The 20,594-nt window shown below is 42.6% G+C and overlaps 2 protein-coding genes across 2 annotated transcripts; one reads left to right on the top strand and one right to left on the bottom strand.

Moving 5' to 3' along the window:
• Positions 1-200: 200 nt before the first annotated feature.
• Positions 201-1,925, bottom strand: FOXL3 (forkhead box L3). Its single transcript, XM_036741251.1, has 3 exons — positions 1,819-1,925; positions 1,133-1,301; positions 201-683 (listed from the first exon to the last, which is right to left on the bottom strand). Exons 1-3 carry the CDS (start codon positions 1,923-1,925, stop codon positions 201-203), a joined length of 759 nt encoding a protein of 252 aa, XP_036597146.1.
• A 3,330-nt stretch (positions 1,926-5,255) lies between these two features.
• On the top strand, positions 5,256-6,083 carry LOC118833840 (peflin-like). The gene has a single exon (XM_036741252.1). It carries the CDS (start codon positions 5,256-5,258, stop codon positions 6,081-6,083), a length of 828 nt encoding a protein of 275 aa, XP_036597147.1.
• The last annotated feature ends 14,511 nt before the right edge of the window (positions 6,084-20,594 follow it).

Raw genomic sequence — 20,594 nt, forward strand, 5'->3', positions numbered from 1 at the left:
CAACAAATGGATTAAACATTAAGCAGAAAGCGATGAGATCCAGTTCTTGGTTTTGATGGAACAGCTCAGCTTTTGTATGAAAAGTTGGCTTGACTGTGCCCTTCCAGCAGATGACATGGGAAAGAGGCACAACAGTCTTACTAACTGATAGCTGGGGGTTATAAAATAGTCTCCAGAGTATACTCCCTTGTAGGAGTGTCTCACATTGTCCAAAACTGGAGGTTAATTTGTTGAGGCTCCAGTAGATGATATTTATTATCTTGGGTACTGAAGGGCGATCTTAGGGCAGGCAAAGGATCGGGTGATGAGAGGATGTAATCGATGCTAAATTTAATTTCTGAGTCAGATTTTCCAAGAGAGGCATTGCTTAGGTTCTGTTGACTAGAGAGGCCATTTGGAAAGAATGGCGAAGGATCTAGGTGAGGGGCTCTGACTTCGTGTTTCTTAGTTGTGCCTTCATTGAGGTGGGTGCCCTCCGAACATGAATCCATACTGGGCAGATCAGGGGTGGAAGGCCTCACAGTCCCACCTGACTTCTGCTCTTTAGGTTCCTTTTTCATATTTCTCCTTCTACGCCTCCTCCGATAATTCCCATTTTCAAAGAGATCCAGCATGGACTCACATCCTGAAGCAAAAGTCCAATAGTTTCCCTTCCCCTTCTCATTCCCTTCCATCCTGGGGACCTGGATTTGTGAGAAAGGCAGTTAGTTCAGTGTGGGTATGGTTTGCAGATGCTGGCACTTTGCATCTGTGTTCATTTAAAGTCACGATTGGTATAAACATACAAGTCATTGAAATCATGCCTCCTCCTCCCCACCCCCTAAATTGTGCAATTCCTAGGTAAAGCAGCGACAACACCAACAACAACCACCACCAACTCTGGTTAACTTGGTATACCTTAATGGAAATCAGACAAGAAGACCCTTAACTTTTCAACAGCTGGGAAGGAGAGAGCTCTTAATTATCTAGAGCACAATCATGGGATTTCTCAAGAGTACCCCCCTCCCCTTGGGTTTCAGTAAGAATATTTAAGACAGATGTTTCCTAGATAGAAAGTCATCTCAGGGCTGCTGCTGCTGCTGCTGCCGCGGAATAACGGGCCTACCGAAGAGACTGTAATTAATCTTCTTACCTTTACAAAACAACTGTTAAGGGATAGGTTATGCCTAATGGAGTTTTGCCAGGCTCTTTGGTTTGATCTGTAGTAAGGGAATTTCTTCATTATAAAGTCATAAATGCCAGACAGCGTCACTTTATTGGCAGGGCTTTGCTGGATGGCCATTGCAATCAAGGCAATGTAGCTGGAAAAGAAACTCAGGGTTAAGGCACTGCCTGGGATGAAGCACTAAGTAGCCGGAGGGGCGCCTGTCTGCTCTCCAGACGCGCTGCGTTCCTATGGGTTTGGTGGAGGACCAGTCCTGCAAAGTCTCCTCCACTCTTCCCGCTGAGACCCCCTCACTTGGAGAAGGAAGGTGTTTCAAGGGAAGCTGCGGGATGCATCTTCCACTGAGTGACCCTGCCGCTATTCCCTAGTCTCCACCAAGTGCCAGCGTTCGCCTTCAGGGACCCTGGCGCATCCAGCCCCCAATCCCTAGCGACCTCCTATCGCCTACTGCCAACGCGTGGGGAGCGCCGGTTCTTTTTCCCAGCTCCTGACCAGCCGAGCTCTCCCTGCCCCAGAATCCCACTAGCACCTTCCTCAACCCAGACCAGGGCCGGACTTGGGGGGCGTCCCTATCGTCGCCGCCTCCCCCGCCCTCCATCGTTGGGATCACCTTGCCCCAGAGCGGAAGACTTGGACCAAAACTTCTCGGCTACCTGTAAGCTGGGCGGCTGAGTTTCTTCTCCTCGTCGGAGCTGCAGGCGGGGTAATCATCACCGTCGTAGTTGAAGCAGTTGTAAGGATACTGCGTGTTATCGAACATCTTTCTCGCAGCCGGGCTCAGCTCAGCTCAGGCAGGGTGCAAGAGTGGTGTGGGGTTCTCCCTTAGCGCCTCGTCCCTCTCCTCCCCCTCCCTCTTCCTCCTCCTCCGCCTTCTTCTTCTCCTCCGCCCTCACTCTCTCCCTCTCCCACTCACATACTCTCCCAGACCAGGGGTGGAGGTTGTTTTTCTAATCCTTGAATCCCAGAGTCTGTAGGGATATTTCTTTCTTTCTCAACCTCCCTAGCCGCTCCCCCACAAAACACACACACACACACACTTGTGTGAGTGTATGTGTCTGTGTGTGCTGCTTATAGGGGAGGCAGCTAATAACTGATTAAATTGGTTACTTCTCTCATGAACCTTTGAACCCCCTGGCTCGTACAGCCAGTAGCCATACTCAGGAGCCCTGGGTGGTCTGATGTAGAGGTGGAGAGGGGCCAGGCTTTCTTCCTTTTTTTCTGATCATCTCCATACACAGCTATGACAAAAGGAAATAACACTGACGTTAATAAATCATGCTTTAAGCTTGACTTTTGCAAATTCAAGTTTTAGGATCCATTCCCTCCAAATACACATACCCCATCCCCTTCTCCTCATCCCCTCTCCATCCTCTCCCTTCCCCCTGCTTGGCTAAGGAAACACTCACACACACTCTCTCACACACACTCACACACACACACACACACACACACACACACCACTTACAGTCAGCAGACATTCCACCCAATAATGCCGATCTCCCAAGATATAATCTGTAATACAACATAATAGACATAAATTGTGTTTCCGTGACTAAAGGAAAAGCTATATGTTCAAAGAAGACAGAACAGAGAATCCGGGAGCCTACTGTCAAGCAGGAAAACTAAGGGAAAATAGCTCCCGGCTGGAGAACTGCTTGTGTGGGCTTTGATCTGGGGGATGAATTAGAGTAATAGCCCTGTGTGTTGGCATCCAATACTGTAACAATTTAATAGTTTTTCTATGCTTCGGAGTGTTTTCCAACAAGTGATGTAAACCAAAGTCATAACAAAGGTTCGGGGACTTGAAAAAGGTGTATGCCACAAGATAATCAAATTATGCCAGGCCTGCTATTTCCCAGGGAAGCTGTAGAGTTGTTGTTTTTTTTTTTTTTTCTTTTTTGGGGGGAGGCAGGGAACTAATATGGAAACAGAAAAAAAAATTCCTGTAAAGTTTCTCAGAAGAAATTAAAAATGAGAATAGCACAGGAGTGTTAGTGAAATGAAATTATTGCTTGGATCTATCATAAGGTTAGCGCTGAAAGGGACTTGAAAGACCCCATACATTTAATCCTCACGTGGACACATTAAGAAACTGAGGCCCACAGAGATACAGTGATTTGAGCGAGGTCAGACATAGAAACAAAATTTAGGTCTACTGTCCCTCAGGTAGATAATACCATGCTTCCTCTGTCTTTTTTACTGATTAACTACAGGTATGTTAATGAGGGCAATGGAGAATGAGGCAGGAGGTACTGAACCTGGGAGAACAAACGGGGCAAAATTGGGGGTAGGGGAGCCCCTTCCCTTGATGCCAGGAAAGAGTAGTAAAAAGGAATAAATCCCCTGCTCTCTCACCTGACCTTTGACTTCAGAATGTCCCTGTTGGTACAGATTGACAAATTGGATGCTGTCTTCATAGTTCTGAACTACTCTGGGGACCCTCACCTTCGTCAACTCTGTACCATCCTTTTAGGCAATTCTCTGCATCTTTCTAAGCATGCTATGTAGTGCATAAACAAGCAGTTATAGTCCTGAGCTCCCCCTTGACTTATGGGTGGGGCGGGGGGAGAGAAGAGAAAAGCTATAAGGAAAAATATGTAAAAGTATCATATATTGGATAAATCATGGTAAAAATGCAAAGAACATTGGATTTTGAGTCGTAAGATGTTCAAATAGAGGTTATGGTACTCACTATTTGTGTCACTTAACCAACCACCTGGACCTCAGTCTTCTCATGTGTAAAACAAAGAGTTGGATTAGATACCCTCTAAATTAAGTTCCCTTCCGATTTTAAGCATTATCTAAATAGATTTTTTAGAGAGGGCACAAATAATTTATGAAAGACAGCCACAAAAGTATTGTGACTCTTACTATGAACAAACCCCTACAATAATGCGAGCCTTCAGAGAACAAGTCAGTTGTTGTCTGTGAGGCTTCACAATACCAGAGCCTCCAACAGCAATCCCATAGAATTTCAACTGTGGGAGCAGCACTTTCTTCCACATCCAAACAGGCCGCTCCTTAAGCAGTGAGTCCCAGATAACAATGAGTCCATATTTACTTAGAAGAAATTTTCAAGGCCAACATGCAAATTCAATTTTAATCCTATTTTCCAAGTCAAATACCATGGCATCTCTCACTTGTAACACTGACCTCAGCTTGGCAGAAGAAAAATAGTTGTGGCATATGCTTCTTGTATCAACACTGCATTCCATTGAAGGGAAACACTTTTAGCTCTCGGATTCCTGATTGTGGTAGCCAAATGCACAAGACATGCAATTACAGCATGTGGTGCCTGACTGACCATCCACTGTGGCTTCTCTCTCGGGCATGCTGTCGCCAAATTCATGTTTCCTGAATGTAACTTTCATCACGTAGTTGACCATGGCACTTCTGTGCTCAAGAGTTTTCAATGGCTCCCTGTTATTTCTGGGATTAGATATAGTACATACTCCTTAGCTGACTAGGTAAATGCCTCCAAATTTTTTTTAATCAAAAAAAAACCCTCACTGGTGGCCCTTCTTTGGAAGCTTCCTGTTATGCTTTTATTGTCATTAATGAGATTAATTTGCGCTTTTCACAAGTCCTATGCAGATTATTTTGGGGGGCGACAACATAATAAATTTTGCCTAGATTTGTCTGAAATGAATATGATGGGTAGTCTTTTGATTTTGCATTTATGTGTTATAAATCTGTACTTGCTCCTTAAGAGATCGGCAAGCATGGCTTTAAGAAATGAAGGATTTCGACTGGTCCATCAGCCTGATCCAATATGGCTGCCGCAGCCTGTGTTTCTCTAGTGAACGAGGACCTGTCCAGAGGGCCCGAGGTGCCTCTTTGAAGTGGAGGACGAAAAGGCACTCAGGATGGAATGCCCGACATAGTAGCTGAATATAGGTGGAAGGGGCAGTTCCAACGGAAGCTAACCGCCCGAGGGGTGGTGCTGGTAAATGAGCCTTGCCTCATTGCGACACATCCGCCCAAGACGGCTGATACCCTCCAATCAGCGGCCGAGCTCAACCTCCTACCTTCCTCTCGGGAGAACGTGTAGAGGGGAAGTTCCTCCTCCTAGGGTAACGTCAAGGTCGCCATGTCTAGCCACTCGTATGGTCAGGATTTCCCAGGAGCCGCTGGACAGGTCTCAGGGGCCCCAGCGGGCTGTCATTACCCAGGACACCCCCAGTATGGAGGGGAGCTACCCCCTGGTGGGGGCCCAGCTACCAGAGGGCCCTACACACGGCCATCTGATGGCGGAGCCTATGGACAGCCCAGCCTTGGGGGGCTCCCTTCAGTTCCTGGAGGACCCCGTGGAGGTCCTCATGGCCAACCTGCCGCAAATGCCTATAACACCCCTCAGCCAGGCCCTCACAGGCAAGGCCCAGCAGCGGGCCACACTCCTCGTGGTGTAGAGCCGGAAGCATACTCCTGGTTCCATACGGTGGATTCGGATCACAATGGCTACATCTCTATGAAGGAGCTCAAGCAGGTCCTGGTCAACTTCAATTGGTCCACGTTCAACGAGGAAACCTGCATCATGATGATAAACATGTTTGACAAGACCAAAACAGGCCGGATGGACCTCTCGGGCTTCTCTGCGTTGTGGACCTTCATCCAGCGGTGGAAGGACCTCTTCAATCATTATGACCGGGATGGCTCGGGCTCCATCAGCTGCAATGAGCTGCAGCAGGCGCTGTCCCAGATGGGCTACACCCTGAGCCCTGAGTTCACCCAGCTCCTGCTTTCCCGGTACTACCCTCATTCTGCCAACCCTGTCATGCAGCTGGACCGCTTCATCCAGGTGTGCACCCAGCTGCAGGTGCTGACCGAGGCCTTCCTGGAGAAGGACACGAGCATGCAGGGCAGTGTCAGGCTCAGCTTTGAGGAGTTCCTCATCATGACAGCCTCACGGATGCTGTGACCTCAACACAATGCATGAGTTCTCCTTAGGGGCAGAGCCTGAGGAAATGCCAGCCTTAGAGATCCAGGGACCTTGAAGAACCTTCCCCTGCCCCCTAAAATGGAAAAAAGTCAAAGGGGTTTCTTCCCTGTCCTCTCTCTCCTTTCACCACCGTCCCCCCAAAAAAGCAGAACTCCCCTTTGTCTGAGTGGTAACATTTCTAGAAAGGAATCTTAGAACCTGATTGTGACTGCCATGCTGTGGACAGGGGAAGAGTGACCACCCCGTAGGCCCTAGAGCAGGATGGGGACCTGACCCTTAAGGGAGCTCAGCGGTGGGTATCCTCACCAGTGAGCAGCCTCAGCTCACCTCCAGGCTTGGGAGATAGGAGGTTCAGCCCTTTTGGCTCAAGATTTCAAGTGACTTGGTCAGCTCAGGCCTTTGTATCCAGGCAAGTCTTGTGGCCTTTCCTGATGGCCTTTGTCAATGCTAGCTCAGCTCTTACCACCGTATATATTCTCTTTACTTCTTTTGTGTCATTCTATATTAGGCAAACAAGAATTTTCTGAAGATGAAACAAGACCAGGGTAGGGCAGGGCATTTCCCATTGAACCCCCTGCTGCCTGTCCCTCATTGCTGCTCAGGTATGGGGGGCAGCCCAGCCCCTGTCACCTGCTGTTGCCAATGCTTCTCTGTTGTTTTAGGTCTTTAGGGGCCAAAAGTCCAACATATCCATAAGCTTCAATAAAGGGGTGCTACTTCAAAAAAAAGGAAGGATTTCAGGGTCTTTGGGGTTATCACTTGGGACCAGAATTTCTTTTTGATATAAGGATGGTATTGATAACAGTCATTAAAAAAAAAAATTTGAGGCATTGTTACTTTGAGTTTTCTATCAAATTAAAAAAAACAGCAGCATAGACTTGGTTATTAGCAAAAACAGATTAAAAAATAAAGCTCAGTAAAAAATAACACTCTTGGCCTTTTTGGTTATTCAGTCATTTCAGCCATGTCTGACTATGACCCCATTTGAGGTTTTCTTGGCAAAGATACTGGAATGGTTTGCCATTTCCTTCCTCAGCTCATTTTACAGAAGAGGAAACTGAAACAAACAGGTCGATGTGACTTGTCCAAGGTCACACAACTAGCAAGTATCTGCGGTCAGAGTTGAACTCAGGAAGATGAATTTTCCTGACTCCAGGCTCAGTGCTCTATCCACTGAGCAGCCTACCTGCCTTAAACTGTCTTTAAAAAAATAACAATAATCCTTTAATCGTATATGGAATGGGCCCTGGGGCCCTGTTCATTTCCTTTCAGTCTCTCAAGAATGCCTACAAAAGTCCTGTGCACCTTTAACTTCATAAAGTAGGCTTAAAGGACATTAGGGTGATAGTTTAATGTTGGTTTGGTTTTTTTTTAACCCCACAACTGGGGCATCAGTACCTTTTTCCTTAGGCTAACTTGTCCAGTTTGAACAGTGATTATTAGAGTGACACCAATGTGATATTACTAAAATGTGGTATGTTAACTCTTGAAACTAATTCGTTTTTAGTCAGGGTTCAACTTAATTCACGTAAATATCAGTCTTCCAAACTGATCTTTTCTGATCCACTAGCTTCTTGCTGCCTACAAATATGCCCAAATTTCCTAGAGCTTTAAAAAAAAAACCAAAAACCTGAATTGGAACTTAACTATACCCTCAAACTATCGTCCCCTATCTCTCCTCCTTATCACAGGTAAATTCTTGGGAAAAACTGTCTGTAATCCTTGCATCCACTTCTGAATTTCTCACATGCTCCTCAACCCTTTACATTCTGATTCTTCTCACAACCACATGATAGAAGTTAATTTCTCTATGATCACCAATGATCTTTTTTTTTCTCAATCCAATGACTTTTGCTCAATTTTCAGTGCTTTTTGACTCCATACTGTCAACTTTTAAATGTTTATGACACTTCTTTAGTGTACTTCTCTTTGTTGTCTGAGCAGTCCTTCTCAGGTCCTTTTCTGGATCATCAAGCATGCCCTGCCCTCTATTTATGGGTGTACCCTTAGGCTCAGCCTTGGCCCCCTCTCTTCTCTCTTAATACTCTCTTGGTGATTTCATCATCTCTACACCAATAACTCCCAAATGGCTATATCAAGCCCTTGAGATCCAGGCCAACATCTCCAGCTGCCTGTTAGAAATCTCTACATAAATGTCCCATGGCCATCTCAAACTCAGCTCAACATGTCCCAAGCAAAACTGATTATGTCTCTCCCAGAATCCTGCCCTCCTCCTAACTTTCCTATTTCTGCTGCGGGCATCATCAAACTTTCAGCCACACACATTCATAACTTGTGAGTCATCCAAAACTATTCACTCTCACTTAACCCCCACCAATATCCAAACCACTGGCATTTGTTGCCCATTTTATCTCCACAACATTTCTTGCCTCATTCCACTAACAAAGCCATCACTCTGATAATTCAGACCCTCATCACCTCTTGCCTAGACTATTTCAATAGCCTCTCTTTTTCCATCCTCTCTGTGTTCCAAACTGCCTTTCAACCAGCTGTCAAGTTGATGACTCCTAAAGCACAGGTCTGATCATGTCACAGATGCTCAAGAAACTTCCATGGTTCCCTATTGCCTCCAGAATAAAAAACAAAATTCAGTGTCTGGAATTTAAAATTCTTTATAATTATCTGTCTTAGTAGGTTAATTACACTTTACTCCCCTTCACACACACCACGTTCCAGGCAAACTGGCATATTTGTGGTTCCTTTTGTATAATATTGCATTTCTTGTTTCTATGGTTTTTCAGTAGCTGTCCTCCCATGCCTGAAACGATCTCTCTCCTCATTTCTACCTTTTGGAAACTCTAATTTCCTTCAAATAGTAGTTAAAGTATCATCCCCTACTATATGAAGGCATTTCTTGAATGACATATTTTTAGTTCTTTATTTTCACCTACAAAATTACTTATTTCGTACATATTTTAAATTTGCTTTTTATGTGTATGTTGTTCCCCAAGTAAAATGTAAGTTTCTTGAGGACAAAAACTACAGGGTATCCCTAAAGTCTGGACACACAGGGAAAAAATGCATGTTTTAAAGAAATGAAATGTTAACAGATCTTAGCCCTCTTGAGTTCTTTTTCTGGTGTATGCTAAAGGAGAAAGTGTACTCAATGAAAATCACAGATGCAACACACTTAACTGAACGCATAAAGAATGAATGTGCTAAAATTGACAGCAATGTGGAGTTATTACATCGAGTTCATGTGAATCTTGCAAAGCGCATCAACCTTTGCATCACAAATGATGGAAATCATACTGAAGATGTTATTTGTTAATATTCCAATTAAAGTGTTGTTGAAAATTTCATTCATTTCATTTCTCGAAAATATGCGGTTTTGCCTATGTGTCCAGACTTTAGAAACACCCTGTACTTCAAGTTCATCTTATTTTCCTTAATGGCCTATGACAACACTTGCCCAGAATTGTTGCTTAACAAATGTTTGTGCATTGAAATGATTTAATTGAAATTACCATGAATTACAAATGGGAGATAAGCAGTCTAACACAAGAGGGAAAAGAGAGAAATATGTGTAATTGGATAAAATACAATGATCTGTTAAGCTGTTTTTCTCTTTCCTTGCTTTTATGTTAATGCATTTTATGGTATAACTTAAAGGCAGCATGCTGTGGTGGATTGAGAGAGCCATCCTCCTGGAATCAAGACCTGAGTTCAACTTTAGTCAGTCTCTGACACATACTGGCTCTGTGACCTTGGGCAAATCACTTACCTCCTCCGTGCTCCAATCAATTCTCAAAGACTAGAAGTTGCAGAAAAGGTGCTGATTTTCTTTGGAAAAAGGAATTTCTTCACTTAAGCGTTCCCTATGTAGCAAGGTCTGCACGTTGCAAAGGTCATCCCCAACATGTGGCATTGGGGGTGTATTGGTGAGATTTGAAGGGAGGCAGAATAGACATCTCTAGCTTTTTTTTTCATCATGGGAGATTTCAATTCCAGCCAGGAGGGGATGCAGGAAGTTGGGGCCAGAAGCTTGACCCCTCTGCTCTCTTCAGAGAGAGGGCGTACTGGGCTAGAATTACATGTCTGCTCAGGGCTTCAAAATGTTCCACTCTCAATTCCTTTTTGCCCAAGAAAACTTTACTCAACCTTGGGTATATAGGTATATAAAACAGGTATACAAATCAAATATTTACTGATAAGAAATCATAAAGAAATTTATTTCAAAACAATTCTTTGGTATACATATAATTTTACCATTTATTAAAGATGAAAGCAGACTTGCATACTAATGAGATAGATATACTTGTGCATTTTTACATAAAGAATTAAATCTTGGTGGAATATTTGATACTGCAGGACATAGAGCATCTTCAACACTTTTCAGAGTTGATTGATATTTTGATTTTATTACAGTCAATGCTGGGAATGCTGCTTTGCATAAATACGTAGCACAAAATGGCAGAAGTATATTTAGTGCCATTTTAGGAATTGTTGGAAATTTCTAATCCCAAGCCAAAATTCACTTAACAGTTTCGTATGTATAGTAAAAACATTGCAATTCATAACATACGATAGTCTCGAATCTGAGCTGAGGTGTTTCTGGTGGCATTTGTTGGTGTTGTGCAATGTGACGGCACATGCAGTGCAAAGTGCGCATGTTGTGTGTTCAGAACCAAGGCTGCAGTGAAGTTGAACGATGTAACAGGCAAGCGCTGCCAGAAACAGGATTAATTTTTGGTCATTGAGCATTCAAAAACCTTTACAAATTTTTTTCGACTCCCACATTCAGTTAAGGGGTCACAACCTACAGTTTAAGAAGCACTGATCTAGGGAATATGGTTTTTAGGTTAAATCTAATTTCTGATCATTGTTCACCATTAGAGAAAAGGAGGGTTCCTTTTATATTCAAGATTTGACCCCTTTTCTACCAAATCTGCATTTCACAATGAACACACATAGTAATTAGCCAAGAAACACATTATTCCAATTTGATAGCAAAACAGAAAAATCAGAGAAGATACACATAGGAGAATATATACTGGACTGCATAGCATGGAGGGGTTCTCCCATTAGGAATGTGATAACTCAGCTCAAACAGGAAAGTCCTGTATCTCACCTGAGAGCAAACCAGGGTTAGGGACATGGTGGAGACTTCCCAGTTCACCCATGTCTTCGCAGAATCTTTTCCTTCAGCAACCTAAAGTGGGATTGACCTCGTATACTTTCTCTCTAAAAGCTAGAATCCAGAAGTGCTCAAACCAGCTGCAGACACCAAAGCAGACTTTGAGTTGCAAAGCGGCTATAAAGACTCAAGATTTCCCACCTTCACCAACTCTACCCCATCCCTCATGCAGCTAAGGGCCTTCATCTCTGTTAGTGGAGAGAGGGGGCTTTGGGACTGGGGCTACATCAATATTGGTGAAATCTCCAGTCCTTATCCCTTTCCCTACTTTATGGTTTAATAAGCCCTTCCACACCCACCATCCCAGTTGATCTACATGAAACCCTTATGATGTTGGCCATAAACAGTAATTGTGATTTCCATAGAGCTTTAAGCTTTGTAAAGTCCTTTCCTTACAGCAGCCCTGTGGATTAGCTCATGCAAATTCTCTTAGCTGCATATTACAGGTGAGGAAAATGAGGCTCAGAGAGATTAAGTGATTTTGCCAAAGCTCCACAGCTAATCAGAAACAGAGCCCAGACTGAACTTTAGCTCTTCTGATTCATTATCCAGGCCTCTCTCTCTACTCCTACTTTTACTCATAAATCTCTCTCCTCTCTCTCTCTGTCTGTCTCTTTCTCTCTCTCTCCTTTCTCCCCTTCTCTTTCTGTCTGTCTCTGTCTCTCTCTCTTCCCCCTCTCTCTTTCCCTCTCTCTGCATTTGATTGCTGCAAATGCCGTTCTATTGTTGATTGTCATAGTGACTATGTTGCCAAATGTTGTTATGGGTATGCTGTTACTAAGCACCTAATAGTAAAATGTCCTATTAGTAAAGTTGGTTGGTCGTTGCTCTTCATTCTCGAAAAAGACCAAAATGACATCACTATGCTTGAGTCAAGATACAATTTGTCGGACTGTGACTGATCAGGCCAATACAAGCTCAGAATGCTCTACCCCAGGTAGGGCACAAATAGTCAGTGTAAACATTTGGGGTGGATACTCCAAACTTGCACATCCTGTGTTTCCTTTGAGCTGTTTCAATTCTGCTTTGCTTATATCTGCTTCTCTGATGTGGGCACGCCATGCTGAATGGTCCTGTGCCAGTGTCTCCCATATCCTATGATTAAATGCTATTACAGGGAAAGGTCTCATGTAACAAAGGTGTTTCCTCATCCCACTGGATCATCTCTAGTAAAGGTGCCTTGTATACCCCAGCTTATGGCAGTTAGGTGGCACAGTAGATGGAGTGCTAGACCTAAAGTCAGGAAGACTCATCTTCCTCAGTTCAAATCTAGCCTCAGACACGTACTAGCTGTGTGACCCTGGGTAAGTCACTGCACCCTGTTTGCCTCAATTCCTCATCTATAAAATGAGCTGGAGAAGGAAATGGTAAACCATTCTAAGTGTCTTTGCCAAGAAAACGCTAAATGGGTCATGAAGAGTTGGACATGACTGAAGTAACTGAACAAAACATTGCAGCTTAAATGAATTCTCTACCATGATGAACCCTATAAAATAAATGTTTTCTCTGCACCCTGTCAATCAGTCTTCGCTGTCTCAAGTCTCTACCTCTTCTTCAAAGGAATTCTTGGGAGAAAAGCATTCTGCTGGGGAAAAAGCCGTGGGTCTGAAGCGAGAAGACTTAGGTCAGAACCCTGAATTAGCTACTTATGACTGTTGTGATCTTGTCAAGTCTGTCTTTCCTGGGTCTCACTTTGCTTTCTCCCCTGTGCAATAAGAATCCTAGGGGAAATGATCACTAATGTCGCTTCCAGGTCAAATTGATGATCAGTCAACTCGTAGAATCAACTATTCCACAAAATAAGTGCTTTCTCTGGTGCCAATCCAGCAAGATTCACTTTTCATTATCAAAATGTTCCATTTTACACTGACTGGTGAAAGAGAATCAAACTGTTGATAAAGGCAGTATGGTATAGAAGAGAGGGTACTGGACTTAAGAGTAAGGAAGGCTTGTGTCAAAAGCCCAGCCTAGACCCCAGCTTACTGTGTGACCCTGGGGAAACCACTTAATTAATTTGTGCCTCAGTTTCCTCATTTGTAATATGAGAGTAGGCCAGCAACAAGTATTTATTAAGCTCTTATTGTATGCCAGGAATTGTGCAAAGCATGAAAGATACAAATATAAGCAACAAGAATAGAAAATGGGAAATTTCCCAATGAGAAAAGAGGGTCACAGGAACAGAGGGATTTCCAGGGTGAGAAGATTGCAGGCACTGGCAGATGTTCCAGAGTGAGAAGGCAGCTGAGACAACAAGAGAATTGGAGCAGACAAACCTCTCAGATCTCATTCAACTATTAATCTAGGATCGTTTTTTTCCCCTGTCACTGATGGGTAGTTATCCTTTATTTGATATCAACAAATTGAGAATGCAGAAAAAGCATTTCTTCCCATTGAAAACCTTCAAATACAGAATTTTCAAAGGTAAGTACCTAAAATACAATAATGTTGAGACATATATATATACACATATACATATATAATACACACACAAAACACTTTGCAAACCTTCAAGCACAATATAAATATTAGGATTTTCATTATTTTAGGACAGCTAGGTATGAATGGCTAGAGTGCCAGATTTGGAGTCTTCATGAGTTCAAATCTGCCCTCAGAGACTTACTAGCTGTATGACCCTGGGCAAGTCACTTAACCCTGTTTGCCTCAGGTTCATCATCTGTAAAACGAGCTGGAGAAAGAAATGGTAAACCACTGTAGTATCTTTGCCAAGAAAATCCCAAATGGGGTCATGAAGAGTTAGATATGACTGAGAAATTACTGACAACAACTTTTTCATTATTTATAGTGATCTCAAGGACTCCTGGGGAGAAATTGACCTTGATGTGGTCATCAGTTGGAGCGAAGGGGGCAAGATGAGGGAAAAGAGCACCTTTGCATAAACTCAAGAAATAGAGAAAAGGGGGGCAGCTAGGTGGTGCCGTGAGTAGAGCACCAGTCCTGGAGTCAGGAGGACCTGAGTTCAAATCTGGCCTCAGACACTCGAAACACTTACTAGCTGTGTGACCTTGGACAAGTCACTTAACCCCAATTGCCCTGCCTTCCCCCCTCCAAAAAAAAAAGAAAGAAATAGAGAAAAGGGAAGACTGAAGGCTTCCTTTCCATAGGTTACAAAGACCAACAGAGCTGATCTGGATCTGGAGCATGTGCCAACCCATTGCTGTTGTACCACATGTTGAGTGGTGTATACATTTGTGCTAAGTATTTATGTCATAACACACTCAAACTATTCCATATTCCCAGAGCTGTGACTACAGAAGGGGCAAGAATTAAAACAGGGGTGGGGAATCTGCAGCCTCAAGACCACACATGGCCCTCTAAGTCCTCAAGTGCGGCCCTTTGACTGAATCCAAACTTAGACCTAGAGGGCCACAGGTTCCCCACCACTGGATTAAACCAATCTCCCCTTTATGGGTCCTCTCTCTCTTTTCCCTCTTCCACCATTATTCACTACCCTTTGATCCCCCTCCATGATCATTTGCTCTCAAGAAAGAACAGAATATGATTAAGACCCTCTGTTGCTCCTTCCAAGGAATTTTCAGTTAAAACCTCTTCCCACTGTAGACCAAAAGACTCCTTTTGTGGTGAAGAAATTGAATCTATTCGTCAGTAAGGAAGGAACTTTGAGGCAACAGTCCATCTTCATAAGCCTAGAGACCATTGTTCTAGGCAGCTGCCTACTCTGCCTCTAGAAAAGGGACCCAAAGAATCCTCTCAGACACTCAAATGGAAGGCCATCTGCAGCTGGGTCGATCAGTCCATAAATCACAAATCAACAAGCATCTATTAAGTACCTACTAGGGGCCATGGGCTGGGGTAGGAGCTGGGAATACAAAGATAAAAATGAAATATTTCCTGCCTTCATGGATCTTGCACTTTATCAGAGGAGAGGTGTTTACATTATAGTCACATAACTATATACAAAATAAGGTCTGAGGAGAGAGACATTGACAGCTGAGGAGGATCAGGAAAGGTCTTGTGTAGGAACAGAAGTATGCTGGAGACAGTCTGAACCAACTCAAAGGCTGACTGCTAAATTTTCATTTTCATTTTCAAACATTTATACCTTGGAAAACGGTAAACACTACAAATCAGGGCTTGGGTTTTTTTCATTGCTGTTTTTGCTTATTTGTCTACTCTAGACTTAATCTTAGACTTGGTCTTGGAGAGATAGTGTATTGCTTGCCTTCTCAGTGGGTGGGGGAAGAGTAGGAGGGAGGGAGATAATTCAGAAGCCCAAATTTTTTTAAAATGAATGTTAAGAATAAATAAATAATAAATGCATTTTTTTAAAAAAGAAAGTGACAGAGAAAATGTTAATAATTCAAATTAAAGTAAAAGTGATGTGTAATGTATGTGTGTGCGTGTACACACGCACACACACACACACACACACACACACTCTTTTTTTCTGGAGAGGAGCTTGTTAAACATTTAGCAGCATTTACCTTCTACAAAAACCCTTGTGTAGAAGGTCACGAGTAGGCTGAGACTTTAAGGAAATTAAAAATTCTAAGAGGTAAAGATGAAGAAGGGGCAAATTCCAGACATAAGGAGACATATGACGGGAGATGGAAAATTATATATGAGGAAATGCAAAGACGGTCAATTTGGTTGGATGATAATGTGTATGAAGGGGAGTAAGGCATAATAAGTCTAGTTTTGAAGGGCATAGCCACCATTGAGTAGGTAGCCAGAGAATCTTGTCATGCCAAAACAATGTTGGGGCCAGGATAAGTGGACACTAAATAAATGGCCACTGGCCTCTGTTGCCAGGCCAGATTAGCAGTCACTCTAAAGTGTGGCCAAATGAAGTCCCCTCTCATTTGCCATGAGTAACCATTGATTCAGCATGGGTTGTTGGGTTGCTTTTAATTGCTTTTTTCTTTCCCCATAGACTTCAAGACATCAAGGGCAGGATGTCTTTTGTAACTGTGATGGTTAAATGGTTGCATGTGTACTTTCTTTCTTCTACTTTATGGACCAAATTCAAGGGTAATAATGGAAAACTCATTTCCTTACGGATGAAGAAAATTACCTACCATGAAAGCTGACATATAATCAGGCATAGGAAACCAGGGATGTTGAAGAGTAAAAATCACAATCACGGCCAAAGTTGAAAAAACAAAACCCAAAACCCAAATAGAAAGACAAGGTCCCTTCAATCATCAACATGGAATAGCATGTGCTAATTTCCAGGCATGGTCATATATGCAGAATGTTAAGGACTAAAGGGAATTTAAAGATCATTTAATATAATCCTCTCATAAAACAGAAACAGGAAACTGAGGCCTAACTGGTTGATGGCAGAGCTAGTGCTAGAACTCAAGTCTTCTGAATCTTAGTCTAAGACTGTTTCCTACATTGTTCTACTATACCTGAGAGCTGCGGTCTGGGAAGAGGGTGGGGATTACAGGGAGGAATGGGGGCATGAAAGTAGGAAAAACATCTGGGTCTAGTCACTCTAAGGGTGACAGAGGGCCCAAAGCCAATCAAGGCTTATTCTGAAAACTAGGGGCTAGGAAATTCTGCTGTGAAGAGTAATAGTAAGAGCAAATCTAGCAGCCTCAGGTCCTCTCTGGGTTAAATGTAGTGTCTTTTGAGGCAGAGACCCCCTAAATAAAAGATTCTGACTGATAACTAGCTCTTGAAATTTTGTCTGGTGAATCTATAAGTCACTTGTCATTGTCCTAAATCCCTCTCTACCATAGCAGGTGGAGAGTTCCAAAGCTTCTTTGGGCAACTGGTGTGTTAACCAGCAGCCACACTCTTATGAGTGATTGCCATCCTTCTGTGCCTTTTCATAGTCCATGTCTTTTGTAGTTTCCAGTCTATTCTGGGCCCACATTTACTCAACTATGACATAGGCGAACACAAGAAAAAGCAGGAAAGCGGATGAACGAATCCTTAACATGTTAATAGCTGAAGATAAATTAATGTGTCCATTGTTCTAGATGGTATTGGTATTTTCAAAGAGAATTCCAGGATTAAGATGATGCCTTAGTGGAGTTATTCACTAATGGTGGGAAATTCAGGCCAGTGGAAGGCTGAGGGGGAATGAAATTGGGGCAGGAGATGATTTTGCTGTTATCGCCGTTTTTGTCCAGTCATTTCCGTCGTGCCTGACTCTTTGTGAGGGTTTTCTTGGAAAAAAACCATTTTCTTGTGGTTTGCTATTTTCTTCTCCAGCTCATTTTACATATGAGGAAACTAAGGCAAATGGGATTAAGTGACTTGCCCAGGGTCATAGAGCTAGTAAGTGTGTGAGGGTATACTTTGATGACTCTCAAATTACAGTTTCTAAAGTGATTGCTTGCTATGGCTACTCATGTGAGCTTTCATGATCTGGAGCCTACTTCTGTTTCTTCTGGTTAAATATAACTGTCATAGACATCAGGTTAGAGGAGACCTATACTGCTCGGAGCCTTATACAGTAGGTACATTCTTGTCCCATCAGGAATGACATTACCCATGATGCTCCAGCTCCCAGGAGCTGGGCCTGGTAGAAGGGCATTGAACTGTTTTGATAGTAATGGAATGTCATCAGTTAGAAACAGAGACGTGTTGGTAAATGTTTAACAATCAAGTCGTGTGTGTGTGTGTGTGTGTACACATATATACATATATATTTAAATTTAATGCTCATTAACATTTTCTCAAATGCTTAGATCAGTTAAGGAAACAATAAATAAATTAATAAATCAAGCCTGATTTGTAGAGTTTACTAATTTCCAAGTTGTAAATGGTCACACTGAAAATTTAAGAATCAGCCCTCATGAGTCTTTAAGCAGTGACTCCGGCACACCCCTAGTTAGAAAGTAGTAAAAAACAGGATAAATATCAGGGATGAAGAGGGGCGTATCCCAATTCATGGAGTTGACCAGAACCAAAGCTAAAGACTGACTAGTAAGACATGTTGGTTGTTGACCAAGTTATGGAGAGTATAGAACCAGGAATGGATTGGTCAAACTGCCATTTGTGAGCAGGTTAGAGAGGACAGCTGCAGAGACCAACAGAGTTGCAGTTGATACAGACTGATAGCCAAGACCTATAGGTGTCAGGGTTCACAACAGCAAAGACCATTATAATTATATTCCCCAGTTTGCAGGTGGGAACAGAGAGGAGAAAGTTTTCTCTCCAGACTATGCTGAGGAAGAGGAATGTCTTTAACTGGAGAATAGGTGTTTGGATATCCCTAACATTTTTTTATTTCCCCTTCCATTTCCATTAAATGCTTTTGCTGATTCTATTCTTTTCTTTACCTAGGGTTCTGTTAGCACTCTAATAAGTGAGTTTTTAGTCCCAAGTTAAATTCAAAGATCCCCAGTTTCATACTGGGATGGGGGTTAACACCACATGGGATATGCTAATAAAAAAATTCCCCTTCCACATAAACCTAGGCCTGTTAGGGCCTTGTGTTGACTGACTTGTTCACAGCACATCTGCAAATAAGAGGGACCTGAAGAAGTCACTTGGTCCCTATGTGATATGTAACACTGGACTGAGAATCATGAAATCTGTATCAGTTTTAATGCAATTTTTGCCACTTCCTCTGTGAAAATGGGCAAGTTATCTATTTTCTCTGAGTCTTACTTCCCTCACATGTAAAATGAGGGTGTTATCTCTAAAGTTCCTTCTATCTTTAATATTCTATGAATCTATAATTTTGTAACTCAGAAGTTCTTATCGACTTGCTTTAAAAGGCAGGAATATGGCAGACATCCATCCAAAAATAATCCAATACCTCCATGCAATCTGACTTCTCTTAGCAATGAAGCCTGTTTTAGCATTTATTCAGCATATCCCACCTTCACAATATCTTACAGATGGAAATCAGTTCCCACCACAAGCCCTTATTTTTTCACAAATGGGAAATCTGGGCGAGTGAAAGAAAATGATTTGCCTGAGGCCTCATGTGGTTTAGATGGGGCTACTTTCTCCTTTGGAGCACAGGGGAACGTGTGCTTCCCCTGGACCAAGGCTATTTTATCAATTAGGCAATGAAAGAGTTTGGGGAGAGACTGAAGTGGTACCAGGGGGACAAAAGAAAAAAAGAATATTAACAACAAAGCAATTTTGGGAGTGGGATTGTAGACAAACATGCCTGATATGAGAACACCTGGACCACAGATGGAAATCTATTCCTTACCCTACTTGCTCTCTGACACTGTTACTAACATCTTAATGTGCCCTGTAACTATTTCTGAGTCTCCCACTAGTACACAGTCGCTGCACGTAATTTTGTTTGAGGAATGGAGGTACTTACAAGGAATGGAGGGAAGAGAGAAGCATGAGGGATGAGATTCAATAGACATTTATAAGATCATAGATTTAAATCTAGAAGGAAATAGTGAATACTGAGTCCAACCTTTTCTTTTTTTAAGTGAGGAAACTAAGGCCCAGAAGTGACTGGCCCAAGGTCACAGAAGAAGTTAGTAGTAGAGGTAAGATTTGAATCCCAGTCCTCTGGTTCGAAATCTAGAATTTTTTAAGCAGCTCCATGACGCTTGTCAGAATGTATCACTTGAGTCCTTCAAACAACATGTTGGAAAGTGAGTTTGCGTTTCCTCTAAATAGTGCTCTACATCCTGATTTTCCTATTTTAATGGTAGGAAATTAGCTCTCTTAGGCCCATTTGGATCAACCCTGACGTAAGGCCAACCCCACGATACTTCAAACTAAGCATGAGGGGAGAATGATAAGAGCTTGCTCTCTTCTCATTCATTCCCTTGAATAGAGATAGCAGGATGCAAACTGGATGTAAGATCTACAATATGAGAGGCAGTATGACAGCGAAAAGGCCACTGGCTTTGGAGTCAGATTACTTGGGTGACCTTGGTTAGAGAAGTGATTTAATTTCACTGGACACTAGTTTCCTCAATTCGTAAGTTGAAGGAGCAGACTCTCTCATCTCTGAGGTCTTCTCCAGCTCTAAATTCTATAATCCTTGGAAGAGGAAGGAAGTTCAGCTGGCCAGGCAAAGGAGAGATCCAGGTTTTTAAAGGTAGAAAAAAAGAAAGAAGCAACAGGTTTTCATGGCAATTGAATAGGATATGGAAGGAATGAGGAGCTTAGTTTTCCTGGAAACTCCTTAAGTTAAGAATTATTCATTGTTATCCTTTTTTTAAAAATTTAACCTTCCTTCCAAAGTATACACCTTGCCTACCCAGAGAGCTGTCTCTTACAACAAAGAATACACACACACACACACACACACACACATACAGAGAGAAATAGAGCAGCTAAGCAAAATGAAGTTAATTTTTAAAAAGTCATTAATAAATTGAGTTTATTGACTTTAATTTTTTTTCTTAGAA

The sequence above is a fragment of the Trichosurus vulpecula genome, chromosome 1, assembly GCF_011100635.1.
Source record: "Trichosurus vulpecula isolate mTriVul1 chromosome 1, mTriVul1.pri, whole genome shotgun sequence".
In the NCBI taxonomy this organism is placed as follows: domain Eukaryota; kingdom Metazoa; phylum Chordata; class Mammalia; order Diprotodontia; family Phalangeridae; genus Trichosurus; species Trichosurus vulpecula.

Bases quoted from the DNA above. Each gene is read 5' to 3' on its own strand.
- LOC118833840 (XM_036741252.1), top strand. From the start codon at position 5,256: ATGTCTAGCCACTCGTATGGTCAGGATTTCCCAGGAGCCGCTGGACAG.
- FOXL3 (XM_036741251.1), bottom strand. From the start codon at position 1,925: ATGTTCGATAACACGCAGTATCCTTACAACTGCTTCAACTACGACGGT. The intron at 1,302-1,818 runs GTAGCCGAGAAG...TTTCTTTTCCAG, and splicing joins CTCAGCCGCCCAGCTTACAG to CTACATTGCCTTGATTGCAA. The intron at 684-1,132 runs GTAAGAAGATTA...TCACAAATCCAG, and splicing joins TTAACAGTTGTTTTGTAAAG to GTCCCCAGGATGGAAGGGAA.